Source organism: Ptychodera flava, chromosome 7, assembly GCF_041260155.1.
Source record: "Ptychodera flava strain L36383 chromosome 7, AS_Pfla_20210202, whole genome shotgun sequence".
Classification (NCBI taxonomy): Eukaryota; Metazoa; Hemichordata; class Enteropneusta; family Ptychoderidae; genus Ptychodera; species Ptychodera flava.
In genome coordinates, this window is record NC_091934.1 from 22,688,732 (window position 1) to 22,704,059 (window position 15,328).

At 40.2% G+C, this 15,328-nt stretch overlaps 1 protein-coding gene across 2 annotated transcripts; it reads left to right on the forward strand.

Moving 5' to 3' along the window:
* The first annotated feature begins 1,005 nt into the window (after nucleotides 1-1,005).
* On the forward strand, nucleotides 1,006-14,696 carry LOC139137042 (probable cytochrome P450 49a1). Of its 2 annotated transcripts, XM_070704987.1 has the most exons (11): nucleotides 1,063-1,162; nucleotides 4,269-4,370; nucleotides 4,744-4,981; nucleotides 5,773-5,998; nucleotides 6,479-6,669; nucleotides 8,830-9,031; nucleotides 10,317-10,488; nucleotides 11,424-11,590; nucleotides 12,468-12,546; nucleotides 13,265-13,468; nucleotides 13,886-14,696. In XM_070704987.1, the coding sequence occupies exons 3-11, from the start codon at nucleotides 4,753-4,755 to the stop codon at nucleotides 13,994-13,996; spliced, it is 1,581 nt and encodes a 526-aa protein (XP_070561088.1). In that variant the 5' UTR covers nucleotides 1,063-1,162; nucleotides 4,269-4,370; nucleotides 4,744-4,752; the 3' UTR covers nucleotides 13,997-14,696. The 2 variants fall into 2 exon arrangements, with proteins under 2 accessions (XP_070561087.1, XP_070561088.1); XM_070704986.1 differs by lacking the exon at nucleotides 4,269-4,370 and having other exon boundaries at nucleotides 1,006-1,162.
* The last annotated feature ends 632 nt before the right edge of the window (nucleotides 14,697-15,328 follow it).

The following is a 15,328-nucleotide window of genomic DNA, read 5'->3' on the forward strand; positions in this document are numbered from 1 at the left end:
CTTATTTTGAGATAAAGCTAATGAGAAACCTGGCCTTTTTGAACAAACAAAGGAGGTACCTCCATGATTTAACCACGGTCCCTGGGACCGTGATTTAACCCAGTCTCGCATGCACTTCAATGAGTCTGTTAAGGCTGTGGTCTCTCCTTTCAGACTGTCTCCCAGAAATAGTAATATGCCCAGTCGGACAATGCTTGATAACATAGAACACGATCCGATAATCCTTCAGCCACCAATAGCCTCGCGCACAAAACAAACAAAACAAATAAACAAAAGAAGCACGAGTACAATCGGGAGGAGTAGTCTTTACAGTCTTTAGATCGGAAAGCAGGTCAAATTCAATGAAAGGGCGTCGAACCCAAAATTTATTAGCTATTATGAGAAATATAGCACCACCTTGGTTTACTATACTTTACACATTATTACACTGCACATATTCTGACGGTATAAGCACTGGCTGCAATTTCGCTCGGCGCCTCCGCGGCCCATAGACGTGTGTGTATACACGTCACGTGTATATGCACACATGGCTCATAGACGTGTGTATATACACGTCACGTGTATAAACACACGTCTATGGGTCGCGTGGCGCAGAGCTCGAGCGGAATTTGCAGCCACGATGGAGGTGCCAACCCATGCAGCCACCGAGTAACCGTGGTCACGACCGTGCTATGGCGGTCTTTTGGTATCTTCATATTGATATTGGAAGTGTCAGCTGCGGCGTATTCAGTTATGTAATGTGGTTGATCACATGACCGCAAAAGTTCATTCAACTTCTCCCATCTAAGGGTTGTACCATTAGATCGGTGGAGGGATGACTAGAATGAAGCCAGATAAAATTGCCTTTATTTGGCATTTTTTAAGATTGGTTTGGCACATACGCTTTTCCCCCCGAAATCAGTACTCATAATGACTCCTTATGTGCAATTTTCTCCGTACAGTTTTGACCGTTTGTTGATCCACCTCTCTTAACATCAGACGATCTATCCCAAAATGATTTCCATTTTATCACGTTCACAGACTTACCTTGTTGATAAAAGGTCATTTCACAAGGTGACCGATATTGAAGCTACCTGCTGCAAGCATAACAAGCACCCATCATCGACTGTTCACCCGAATGCTGGCTTAAAGCATTCGAGCGCCTCAACACGCCAGCACGCAGGTAAGTCATAAACCACGAGTTCACTGTTTATTTCACCTGAAGAGAGGTTTTGACACGCACCCGGTTTGAAAACACCGACTTCTCACATGAAAACTCTGGAGTTATACAATCAGCCAACTACAGTGATGTGTTCCTGCCCTCGGCTCATCCTTTACTGTTCGCCGGAGGCCCTATTAAAACCAACGACAAATTGTGCCTGAAATCAGACAAAAATGTTACAGAACAAATGGGCGTTGATTCGCGCCATGGTTTTAGGTAGAAGAGAGAGTCTCCCTTCCTCGTTTTCACAGTCCCGATCGGCAGCGTCGATATCATTTACACCTATGTACACAACAACCAGTGTTGCGTAACAAATTTCCACAATATATGTTGTTATTATGGGCATGTATGCACTGTTAGCCATCGGATTTATACAGTACTACTGTAAAACATGTCCTTTTAGCTAGCATGCTTTTTTAAAAGCTAATTAATACATTTCCCTACATAAGCAAATGGTCAAAGTGTCTTGTTAGCTTGATTGAGAACTCACTGATTCAATATAAATTTCATTGGCTTGCAAATAATTCAAAGTGTTAGTATATAATGATGTTTTTATTGTCGTATTCTCCAATGCTGTCTAAATAAATAGTGTGTAAGGATTGCTCCCGGTCAGGCACAGCGTGGAGGTAACAGAGAGGGGATGTACCTCCATTGGGACATGGAGGTAAAAAAGAAAGTCGTCGCCTGTCGATAAAAGCCACGCAGAGCCTCTGTAACAGTTCCAACTGCCCGAAGACCATAGTGCGTTTTACTTCTAAGATAACATATAGGTTATTTTTGGCGGAAATTTAAAACTTCCTTTGCTATTTCTCGGCTTCGCGTCAACTCGACCTGTGACCATTTCGACCCCGTCAGTCCTGGCCACCTTGACCCCTTCACCTTAGTCAACTCGCCCCTCACACCTTTTGAACCTGTATCGTTACCTCGAAAGCACGTCGTACTGGCACACAGTCCATGTAGCCGACAATGAGATGCAAATGAATGCGGTCAAGGTCTCCTCACTAACTTTCAGCTGGTTCTTCACTTTCTACTATTTTTATAGTATTTTTTACAAAGGCACAGACTTATTCTACCTGCAACTTAAAACTGATAGTGATTTTGTAGCTCATTCTTTACTATTTTTCATAGTTTTTGGTAGCCGGTAACAGACACTTCGTGTTCGTGTCGGCTACATGGACGATCTGCCCGTCAGTTTTGCTTGATGCTCATTGGACTTTGAAGGGATTTTAAAGGCGCCCTTCTCAATCCCGGGTTCTCGCATTAGCAAATGTGTCAATAGCTCATTAACAGTTTGTCATTCTTTTGTTTTCCATTGAATATTTTATCAAGTACATAATATTTATATTAGATAAATCTGATAATTGAGTTGGGATTTTGATAAAGGAAGCGAGTATCGCCGCAAACGCACCATGTGCCACCATGGCCTTACAGACTGGTCAGTTTCTTTTGTTCGGCCTGATTGAGGCCGGTGAATAATTTTGTGCGGACATCAAAGAGTGGATGACCACTTGGAAAAAATGAAAACAGTCTGACTCCACCCCACCCCCGTATTCCCAACTTTCATAAACAGGGTTTTCTGTTTAGTTAAATTGTTGACATAAGCTTATCAGTATGGGGATTTCAACATGCGTTCACTTTCAATATAGAATTTTGAATGAGCTGTGAATGTATTTCGCACTTTCTGTTCACAACCAGATACCCAGACCTGTTGTATATAAATTGATATCAATCACTAACGAAAGAGAAAGTAAAGAAGTACTTTATTGTGTAGTTAGACCATAGACCCTCGAGAAAAACGGGACAGGCAACTGCTGAGGTTTCTTTGTGCGATCTATCTTGGAATATATTAAAGTTTATTTGCCAAGCGGTCCCCGACAACAATACTTCGTACTTAACACTGAATCTCATTAACGATCAAACTGACGTTCTGAATATGTACACTTTGCTCTTGCATGGCACGTTCCGAGTAATGACACAGAGAATTTTGAGGGTTTTTTGATACTAGTCATGGTGAATGTTCTGGTAACGATGAAGATCACATTTTGGATTCTAGCCGAAGCCAACGGGAAAAACAGACGATAAAAACAGTGTACATTTAGCCATAGACGCTACAGAAAACTCTTGCTAGGTATCGACAATATAAGTTTACATTCCCTACCATAAAAATCTCCGATAACAACAAACATTTACAAGTTAGACAGGTCTACACTTCCCCAGTCCTGCGAAACGAAAATCTGACCTTTATTTCATCTGTCACGCAACATTTGACGAAAATCAGGGTACACAAAAAATGACTACTCCATCGGAGCTCAAATACACGACCTCTAACATTTTGGTACTGATTTTCTCGAGGGTCTATGGTAAGACTGTTACCAGCCATCACGGTAAATGTTAATGAACCCATGCTTTGCTTACTGCTTTTCTCATTTATGGGTAAAGCCTTGTATTCAAGGGATTGTAGCTGTATCTATATTGACAATTTTCATGATTTTTATTCTGTCTATAAATGGAAGTTCGTGGTAATTGGCTATCACACACTGAGTTTAGGTCCTAAAATGAATTCCGCCATACACTTGTGGAGGGACCGTGCGCCATAGCATAGAAGGTGTATGCATAGGCGACATGATATCTCGAGTTTCACCACACGAGGGCGCTCATGAAAAGCCGAGCTGGCATTATACCCAGCCAGGCTGAACAGGTTACCAGTCTCCGAACATTGTCATCACTTCGTCATGTCACTACTGCCGCAAGCGACATGACGTCAGTGCTTAGAGGTCAAACAAGGCCACCACAAATATAAGCAGCATATCAATTTACAGAGAAATTCCACTTACAAATACTTGCAAAAAATATAACAATAATCAATTGCCAAAAAAAGATATTTGCATTATTTTATATTGGAAGCAAGTAAAGTTATTCATCAAACTTCATTATTCTTCATAGTTTTACAAAACTGTGGTAAATGACAACCTTGTTTCATATGGCATGGTAATCGAAGCAAAACTTAATAAGACTTCAATTTGTTTCGAAATGTTTGCATTACATTCTCATATATCTCAACCTGTAGAACAAGCACGAACTTGGATGTGAGAGAAGGGACATTATACCATTCCATTCCATTTCACAATAATGCTTATAATAGCTACCTCGCGTAGGTTGCCATTGGATGGTAAGATTACAAATGTTTTTCCTCAATATGAATGACCAATAATAATAATGACGATGGAATTTCAGCCATCAACACAAAAACATTACGAAATAATGTTACTGGGAAAAGAATTGCTTCTACTCCCTTCACAGTGTTTATATTCCTATGAAGTGTTGTTTTCCTAGAATGAACAAATTTATACACCACGAACACTACATTGTGCACAGTTTCCATATTTTCCGCATCAAGAGCGTGGGTTAAATACCTTGACAGTCTCATCCAGGTTTTTTGACAAATTGCCTTTTCAGGTGATAGATAACTTAGCCTGATAACAATATTCGCCGATTGTTCACACTATCAGCACTTTCTTCTCACGTTGTATTTCCTGTCACAGGACTAAGCAATGCACTCAGGTACGGGTCCAGGGAGAATCCTCCTCCCCGTGTTTCGTCGGAATGCACTCGGTAGATATTCGGCCAAACACGGCAGAAGCACTGTGGCCTCCCTTGCAGTGGACATCGACGGTAAAGACGCTAAGCATGAAGACTTCTCGCAGCCTCGGCCCTTCGAGGAAATACCAAAGCCGAGATTCCTGCCGATTGTAGGGACGCTCCTTGATTATACTGCTCTCGGTGAGACTGTGCCCACTATTTCCATGACCTGCACATTTTAGATAATTTCGTTGGGCCATCGAAAGAAAATTCTTTGTTTGCCGTCCTTAGATTTTTGAAAACCTACCAGCCAGCCAGGGAAAACACATACAAAAACACAAGTGTATTTTAACATAAGCTCAATTTTTAGCCGGTTTCTTTTGGAAATAATATTTTATTTGTAATAGTGTTAACATTGTGTTTGTTTTCCTAATTTTCTTTGAAAATCTACTAGCAAGCGGATGGCAAACAAAGAATTTTATTTAAAGCGCCTTGGTATGAATCCACTCATGTCATTAAATACTAGTACCCTGCAAGAGACAGACATATTAGATGAATTCTCAAATTTACTGCATTGCTGTTTTAACCCATTCTCAGGCTAGCATTCGCATTGTCTTCAAACAATATGTTGGATTGTGAAACTTACAAAACACCACCACTCCAACAATACCCGGATGTAAGGTTTCCTTTAAGACCAATGCCACTCGATGCCACAGAACTCTAGTTTCTCGAAAGAAAAAAGTTCGATATAACCAGTACTTATTTACTGCAAGATGACGAGATCTTGCATCATTCTGGAAATCTTGAGCGTGAGTTTTGGACAGAGAAAGAAAGACAAGGGTGTTAATACATAAACATAGATAAAGTCACGAAAAGATTAAGGTTCACAAAGAATTGTTTCCTGCGATACCCCGACGAATATCGAAATTTCAACAAATGCCACTCAATACTGTGTATCAAGTAATGTCCAATGTCACCTTACCTTTATAAAGGTCCTTACAGTATAGAGAAGATGCTGGACGCATGCGTGGACAGATATCGTAAGTTTGGCAAGATTTGGATTGAGAGTTTCGGCACCAAAGCTACAGTCAACATCATAGACCCAGCTGATGTAGAAGTCATGTTCAAGCACGATGGGAGGATGCCAGAACGGCCGTCCCTAGAACCTTTAGTAAAGGCCAGAGAAATGTACAAGAGATCAATAGGCGTGGCTAATTTGTAAGTACCCGGATCTACTATGTCACCATCTTTTACTTTAATCTTCCCTGCACCCATCGACCGGCACTTTCCGCCTGTCTTCCTGTCTGTCCTTCAGCTTCACTTTTTGTGCCATTCCCCGGTTTCTCCACCGTGTGCTTGTCTCCGTCTCCGTCCTTCAACCTGTCTGATAATCTGTCACCTATCACCTCACTATCTCACTTTTCTCTTACGCAGTCTCCACTTCCACAAGTATCCACTTCTACCAGTATACTTGCCAATGCCCGTGTTTATTTGTTCGTGTCACTCTCCTGGCTCTCAGTCGTCTCTCTATCATATATATCTTACCATATGTCTATCTACCCATCTGCAACTTTACTTGATTATCTCTGTCCCTCTCTGCCAGATCATGTTTGTCTCAGTCCAAGCTCTCCAAACAATCGTTTATACACTTGACTTTACAAGTCAAACCTTTCCACGATGAATATCTTCCTTCCACAGACAAGGCAAAGAGTGGCGCCGAATTCGAAGTGGTGTACAGTCGTTCGTGATGAGACCGAAATCCGTGGCTCAGTACATACCAGATCTGGATGACGTAAGCAAAGACTTCATCGCTCTGATGAAAGAACTCAGGAACGAGGATGGAGAAATTCCTGATTTTCAAAATGAAATTTACAAGTGGGCTCTCGAGTGTAAGTAGCTGCTCGGTATTCAACCATCTATCTCAACGGCCACAGATTAATGGGATTTTTCAGAATTTTTGTTTTAATCGTAAACTTTACAGAGTCGTTTCTTGCGTGTGCGAAACACTTTTCCATCCAACTCCTACGTTGAATAATGCAGTATTTAACACTTGGAATCATGCCAGTAGGTATATGGCAGGCAATTATGTTATTCTAGCGAATATCTACCCAGGTAGTTATTCAATTATGACAATATCACCAATATACAACATTTATGGCCTATATAAATAGTTGGCAATTTCAATTAAAGGGTGCTTTCGCAAGCAAGCTGTACTATCAACTTGTATTAGGTTTAACCATAGACACTGGAGAAAAAACTATGGTTTAACTGCACGGGTACTCTTCAGCCATCGTAAATCGAACAAATAGGCCTATAGTTAGTAAAGTGGTAAAATTTTCATACTTCCACGTTATCGTGTAGTAGACGAACAATACTCAATGCCTTTTTCATTGGACTGTTTATCTTTTTTCTAGCTAATAAAGTAACTTCATGTCACAATATTTTCAATAATTCACAAGTATGTGCAATATCGGGTTAAACACCTCTCCATTTGCACACAGTGGTCTTCACCATCGTTTAACTTCGTGACCCAAAACTCTTTCAATTTTCAAAAGAGGTCGAACTATTTTAAGCAGACTAGCCTTGAAGATGGCCAACAGGTTTGATATTTCATCATAAAATTTAGAGCTGTGACGTGAAAAGACGTATAGAGCAGTGGACTCACGATCAAAGGATGGTGAGTTCGAGCCCCGGCATGGCTGTGGTGTTGTGTCCTTGGCAAGGCAATTTATTCCTCATTGCTTCTCCCCACCCAGAGTGATGGGTACCTGGTAGGACAGAGGTTGTTATGTGTGCGTTTAGCTCTGCTGCGCTTATTGGCTGCACATGTGAGCTGTTGTCTGCTCCCCAGGGAGTTGAGTGGTATCATATCAGGTCCAGTGACCAGGGGTAATAATAATTGTAAAGCGCCTTGATCACATCTACTTGTGGATATGTGCGCTATATAAGAACCAAAGACGTATTATTCTTGTTCTGATTCGATGGCTATTTTTTCAAACAAAATTCGTAGGCTTTAATACAGTGAGATGCTGGACATAGCAACACTCATTATGAATGTCCACAATCTATTTGAGCTAGCGTTCAGCACAAGGTCTTGGGGAGTTAAGAAGAATTATTAGACTGAGGCAGATATACCGGTGAGATTCCGAGAATAACCCATGATCGCGCTCCATTAATACAGAATTATATTACCATGCCCTGTCCATTGCGTTTTAATTGGTCGAGCTGAACCACGTGACTGCCCACAAATACACAGTAATGGTTTGTTTTCATGCCCGTGAATATGAATAATATCGTAAACATAGTAACTTTACGGCTAAAACGAATATTGTGATTTGTAAAAAGATCATAATCAACCACAAAATAAAATGGAGCATTTGTGGACCAAGTTTAGACGCTTTTTTAAAAAAAATCTCCGGATTTGCAAAATTTTTGCAGCGCACGCACTACTCACTGACAGGTTCTGGGGCCCTGTTGTCGTTCGCACGGGAAATTTTCGTAAATTTTGACGGTTTTTCGGGGTTCGTTGATAATATAATTGAAATAACAGACTCCGCGCTGACCATTAACGTGTATTTATTGGCTTTCCTTTCGCCCTTGCCCATAAATAATCGTTAATGGTCAGCGCGTCGTCCGTTATTTCTATATTATCGACGAACCCCCAAAACCGGCAAAATTCACGAAAATTTCCCACGCGAACGAAAATGGGCCCCAGAATTTGTCAGTAAGAAGTGCGCGCTGTAAAAATTTTGTAAATCCGGAGATTTTTTTCAAAAAATATCTAAACTTGGCCCTCAAGTGTTCCATTTTATTTTGTGATTGATTATGATCTTTGTACAAATTACAATTTACGTTTTAGCTGAAATGTTACGATGTTTACGATATCATTCATGTTCACGGTCACATAAACAAACCATTATTGCGTATTTGAGGTCGGTTTCGTGGTTCAGCTTGACCAATTAAAATGCGACGGACAGGGCATGGTAATATAATGCATGTTTGTGCCAACTCTGGTAAGCTAAAATGGACGACTGTCATGTACATTTCAGCTGTTTCTAAGGTAACACTTGATACGCGCCTGGGTTGTCTCGAACGTAATCTGGACCCACAGTCCGAGGCACAGCAGATGATCGACGCAACTGGCGATTTCTTCGTGTACCTAGGGAAACTAGTGTTCAGCTTTCCTCTTTACAAATTCATCAGCACCCCTAGCTGGAGGACGTTTCTACGCAGTCAGGATACATTTTTCAGGTAAGAAAGGAAATACCTACTTTATTTCATCGGTTATATCATCACCAATGACTAATGATGTACACCATATTATGACGGTAAGGGCGGAATGTGTATGTACTTGTGGCTCGTCTCAAAGTGTCAGTAATGTTAAGGGACATGATCTCTGACTATGGAAGACATTTACAGCATTCTATTCTCCATATCGTGACGTTTTCTCGTCCCTCTCCACAAATTATATATCAGCCTTGCCGACACACTGCACTGTGGACGATCTAAAATGTTATTGTGGACAAACGAGTTGAAAACTAGGCATTTTGACGTCACATTGAAGTGGCTCAAAATCTTATTTTTCAAGTACATGAAAAATACCGGAAAAGTACACGAAAAGTTACAGTCAACGAACTTTTAATCTGTCACGTGACACTGTAACACGGCTCACTCTGCTGTTCTTTTTTATGGATGTCACCCTCATTGATAAAACCAGTTCTCTTCCAAGGTTTTACTTCGATCGTAGATTGCACAGCAACTTGTTGAAATATTTAGGTCCAATTTCATCTGTTCCATACCTCGGAAATGTCATTTCATGTAGAAGTCAAACGTTTCGCTCATTCTGTCGATCATGCGAAATTTTGTAAGTCCGTTTCTGTCAGTAATCTACCTGAGCTCACATGATGTATAGACAGAGTTCAGTTAGGTCGTACTTGGGTGCGTGTTTATGTTGGTCTCTCATTGCGTCAGCATCTGTTTCTCTCATATTTCATTTGCCATTCATTCGAAGTCGGCACAAACGTAACGCGCAGTGATATAATAAAGCTTACATAATAAACACCATACGTTCTGCAAGACAGTCCATACCTGCCAAAAAACTCAGCGTGTCGTTACAAAGTTGTATCTCTCCAGAGCCAAATTCCGACACGTGTTTTACCGATAACTCGTCAACTTGCGCAGGCTTAGCGTAAAGAGGAACACTGTGATTACAACTTAAACCAACCTATTATTCCACAATTTCTGTATTTATATGTGGGAGTCGATTTCCTTCCGAGCAGTGACATCAACAGATTGGCTTTGATGCATAGTTCATATAAAATATTGTCTTCTAGTGCCTCAGAAGCATGCGCAGCGCGACGACCACTGCGCTTTAATGTGCATTCGAGTCTTATATTGAATTATATTGGTTTGTCAAGCTATTCTCTACAGCTTCTGTGTCCGATTGATGATCCGACCTGTGTTGTTTTTTGACTCTGTCCTTCTTGCTACATATAAATCACTCATCCTTTTTTTTTCGATTTTCCCATGGTCGCAGAATAACTCAAAGACACGTCGACAAAACGATCGCCCGGGTGAGGGCGCTAGAAGACAAGGATGAACTCGGCAGCGAAGCGAGTCTGTTGGTGTCACTGCTCGGAAGGAAAGAGTTAACGTATCAGGATATGATAATAATGCCTATCGAGCTGATCATGGGAGGAATCGATACGGTGGGTGTAATTTTTTAGTAGAAGTAGGAAAACAGTTACGGTCTTATTGCTTCCGGGAACGAGCTTGTGATTTGCATAGTGGTATGGTGGAATCAACATGGCGGAACATATCTAAGTGTAGTAACGCGATAGAATTGAGCATCCAAACAGTGGCAGACGTTTCTCCGGGTGATTTTAGGAGAACAGCTTAAATATTGCTACCCGGTGATTGGAATAATATGCAATGATCTCACCCAACCATAGTATCTCAGCAATAGTGAAAGAGCTGTGTCCCCTTCACTAAATAACGTCTCAAATCATGTAGGGTTTTACTACCATTTTCAGTAATAGATCGCAAAGCCACTGCAGTGAACTGCAATAAAACTGCTCACACTAATTAGTTTCAGCTGTAGTTAGCTGGCAAAGTCGACAACATTGTATGTCCCACGCAGACAGTTTGTGTGGGGAAGTTGAAATAAAAAAATTTGTACATCGACCAGTGCATGGTAATGTTTCATTGTATTTAATCTTGAACACAGGGTGCCAATCGTAAACTCTCATTTACAACTCGAGCCTCAGACAGAGCTAGTTTTGCCTTTGTACAAGCAGACTTTTTGGTCTTTATCAAGAAGCCTTGTTCAACACCAAGTGGCCACGGCTACAGCTAAACCTAATTAGTGTAAGCAGTTTTATTGCAGTTCACTGCAATGGCTTCGCGCTCTATTACTGCAAATGGTAGTAATTGTTGCTCAGTTCGTGGAGGAAGTATGCACAGAGAACAGAGGATTTCCACTTGCAAAAAAACTGGATGATGTAAATCAACTCAAAGATCTACTTCTTAACCTAATGACAGTTTTTCCTTCTTCTCACTTTGGTTAGTGGAAGATTGTGATTTAATGCGGCAATATTCACCTGCATAATCGATAAATTTAGATACTTTCGTCATTTGTCCTCAGACCTCTCACACGTTGGTGTTCAACCTGTACAAGCTTGCTACAAATCCGGACAAACAGGAGAAGCTACACGAAGAGATCATGTCGGTGGTGCCGAGCTCTGGTGAAATCACCGCCGATGCTCTGCAAAAGATGGTATATCTCAAAGGATGTATCAAAGAAACCTTCAGGTAATAATACTGAACACCCTTTGCCAAGCCATTTCCAAGACTTTTGAATTTATTCGAGTAAACATGAAAACAAAGGAGAGGATTTGCAAAACGTAAACTACGTACAGAAACAGGTTACCGGGCTAAACACATCGAGATGGTCTGCATGGTACTAGCCTCTCTGGATACATTTTTATAAGAAGCCTTGAGCGAGATATGGAGCACAAAGAAAACAAAACACTGCGTCTTGAGCTCTGTGGTGAAAATATCAAGACCGTAATCGGTAATAGATGGAGAGTAGTCATCCAAATATAAGGGTTTCATTTTCTTGAACCATGACATAAAGCCTCGGCACGGTATGTGCTGGCAGTTCCATAAAATGAAAGGAATGTTACCGTCCGGGAATCTCATCATTCTGTTAAAGATATAGTATATGAACCGTTCACGAATTTTGTAGGGACTGCAGGTGATGTAGAACCTCATTACAACTTACCAGAATCTCCATCGAGTTCATAGACAGAGAAATCACTGACAGTTACTTCTCAGTCGACTCGGGAAAAGTTGTGAGCACTAAATAATGACGTTGAACCACGGTCCTTTTGTGGAGGGACTGTCGTTGAACACGTGTCTGGAAGACCAAATTGATGATTATACAAAAGAGCTCGTCGAATATTGTTCGTTTGAATTTCGATCTGTTGCAACTTATGCACAAAGTATTTCCGATGATGAATGTACCTCTGTCTTCAAGCACAGCAATGTTCTGATGAACGTTGTTTCTGTTGTTGGTACAAGTTCCGTGCATTAACTACATATAGTAGCATGTATACAACGTTACGTACATTTTTAATTTACTTTTCCTATTTTTATTCAATTTCTTAATTGTTCTCTTTATTCGTAGACAATATCCAATTGCACTGGGGACCGCTCGTATCATAAATACAGATATGGTCCTCAGCGGATACAATGTACCTGCAGGGGTAAGTCATGCTCTATGAAATGTTAAAGGGTTATTTAGTTGGCGATGACTCTCATTTAAGCTTGGACACTGGCGGCAGTGGCATTGATAATGAAGGGGCAGATTAGCATGCGGTGCTTCACGTTAGCACTCGATGAAGACCTGTTAGCGAATATCAAAATGTTTAACGTTCAATATTCACGAATCGTGTTTAATGAATAAATTTCGTTCCTGTCGGATCCTCTGTTCATGATGTCCAAGATACTCGATCCATAGATGTATTATCAATATCACAATAGTGCAAGAACGTCGGCGATAATTGTCACATGAAAAATGTCAACAGTAATCTGTCAGTTTTGGAATGCATTCTCGTTCTGAGTGTCGCGTTTGTGCAACGGGAACATATTATGGATAGTTGGTTCGTTGTCCACACAAGTTAAGGATAATTTGAAAGTAAAGGAAAACTGTAGGACCACACCGACTTAATAATCGCAGCAGATGGTTTCTTATAATGTCCTATATATTGCGCACTTTCCTGCCCAGGGAAAGGCGTATGCCACTGGGTGACGGTCTTCATGATTTGTGTCAAAATCGGAACACATAAGACCTCCCATTACATTAATCACGTAAAATTTGCATGGAGGCCACATATTTTTACTTCACATTTCAGAAAGAAAATTTGCATGCCCCCTTAACGCTAACTTTAAATCTAAAATTATTTCATTTACATTGGACCACAGACAATGGTAAGATACAATGCCATTGCGGGAATATTAGAGGAGTATTTTCCAGAGCCTGACAAATTCATCCCGGAGAGATGGATTCGGGGACACGAAATGCAAACTAATGTCAGTCCATTCTGTATTCTGCCGTTTGGACATGGGCCAAGGATGTGTCTCGGTCGACGAGTTGCCGAACAGGAACTGCAAATCATCCTTGCCAAGGTAACATGTATAGATTATGAAGGGATTATTGGAGATAGCTTGACGTTGTACCCATTCTATATAACTGTATCCCCTGTTGTGTGCTATGTCTGCTGAAAATCGTACCACAAAATTATAGAGCCGGAAATTAAGTGTACTGCGGGGATAGCATATATATATATATATATATATATATATCTATATATATGGAAATTAAGTGTACTGCAGGGACGGAACACACACATACACACACACACACACTACATATATATATATATATATATATATATATATATATATATATATATATGTGTGTGTGTGTGTGTGTGTGTGTGTGTGTGTCGCAAAATGACAACCTCAGCAGTCACTCTGATAAACAGAGTATTCATGTCACGAACCTAACGCATGAATTTCTTTGTAATCTTTTCAAATTTGCAGCTGGTTCAAAACTTTCGCATCGAGTGGAACCACGGTGAGATGGGAATGAAAATGCGTCTCGTGCATGCTCCTGACCAACCGGCAAGATTTACGTTCATCGACAGGAGTTGAACCGTTCTTCACGTATTGCACAGGAAGTCAGAACCCATACTATCGTTCCGCTGAACAGAACGTCAAAAAATGACAAACGCTATGATAGGCATCTTTTAATCATGACAAATGCCGAAGATCGTCAGATATTGATATCTTTGAAAAAAGAGTTTAAAATGTTACTGTGTAATAGGCAAAATCACCAAAGTAACGGTTTTGTCGTCGGACGCCATCCTTCGAATAATAAAACATACGAGAGGGAACTCACAACAAACTACGCAGCGGTAGGCAGCGATGAAGAAACAATTTTCTAAAAAAATAAATCTCTGAAGCTTTGTGATTGAACTGATATCGGGTTATGATAATGGGGTTGTCACTCTAAGCTTTTCTGCCACCACAAACTTTATGCGCCCCTTCTGTTGCCTGCTTTGCACATATGTGTATGTATGTATGTATGTATGTATGTATGTATGTATGTATGTATGTATGTATGTATGTATGTATGTATGTATGTATGTATCTATGTATCTATGTACGCGTAATATAGGATTTATTTCAATGTTGATTTCATATTGTAAAAATCAAACATACAGCGTGGAGTAGAACAAATCCACCATCCTACTGATCTGATACTGTGTACCTTGTATGAAAAAAATAAGGGGAGAAACGTTTTATTACACTGGCATAAAGTGGATTACATTAAAATGACCTTGTAAGGTCATATTCTTTCGTCCTTGTTATATTTGAATGATTCATCACGAAGGAAATATACATAGAATATTTACTACAGGCAGAGATTATATATATATATATATATATATATATATATATATATATATATATATATATATATATATATATATATATATAATCACATTCATAGACCCTGTTATTCCCTCAGCTTGACATTACACAAGAGTACAAGAGATCCGTATTCCCCTACTTCTAACGCCAGGAGAATAATACGCTGGGAACCTTTTTCTACTGGTGCCATGAGTTAACGTCGTTTAATTATCGCGTAGATTAAAGTGGAGTTGGTTCTGAGAATTTCGGCGAAACTGGGTAACCATGAACGTATGATGAAAATCTAATATATTGATAACAATAATAATAGCAGTTTCTCTATTTCTCCATATTGTAAAAAAAAATAGATGGCGATCGCTTTCTGCTACTACTGCTTGTCAACAGTGCCGCAAATCGCTGTGACCTGCTGAAATCGTAAGAAAAGGAAGAATCGAATATAATAAAACCCGCAATTAAGGCTGTGAAGCAGCTGATGAAAGTTTTAGCATAGAAAAAGGATTTAACTGAACTTCAAGAGGAGGCTTCATCAAGAAGGTGTAGGGAGGGGGA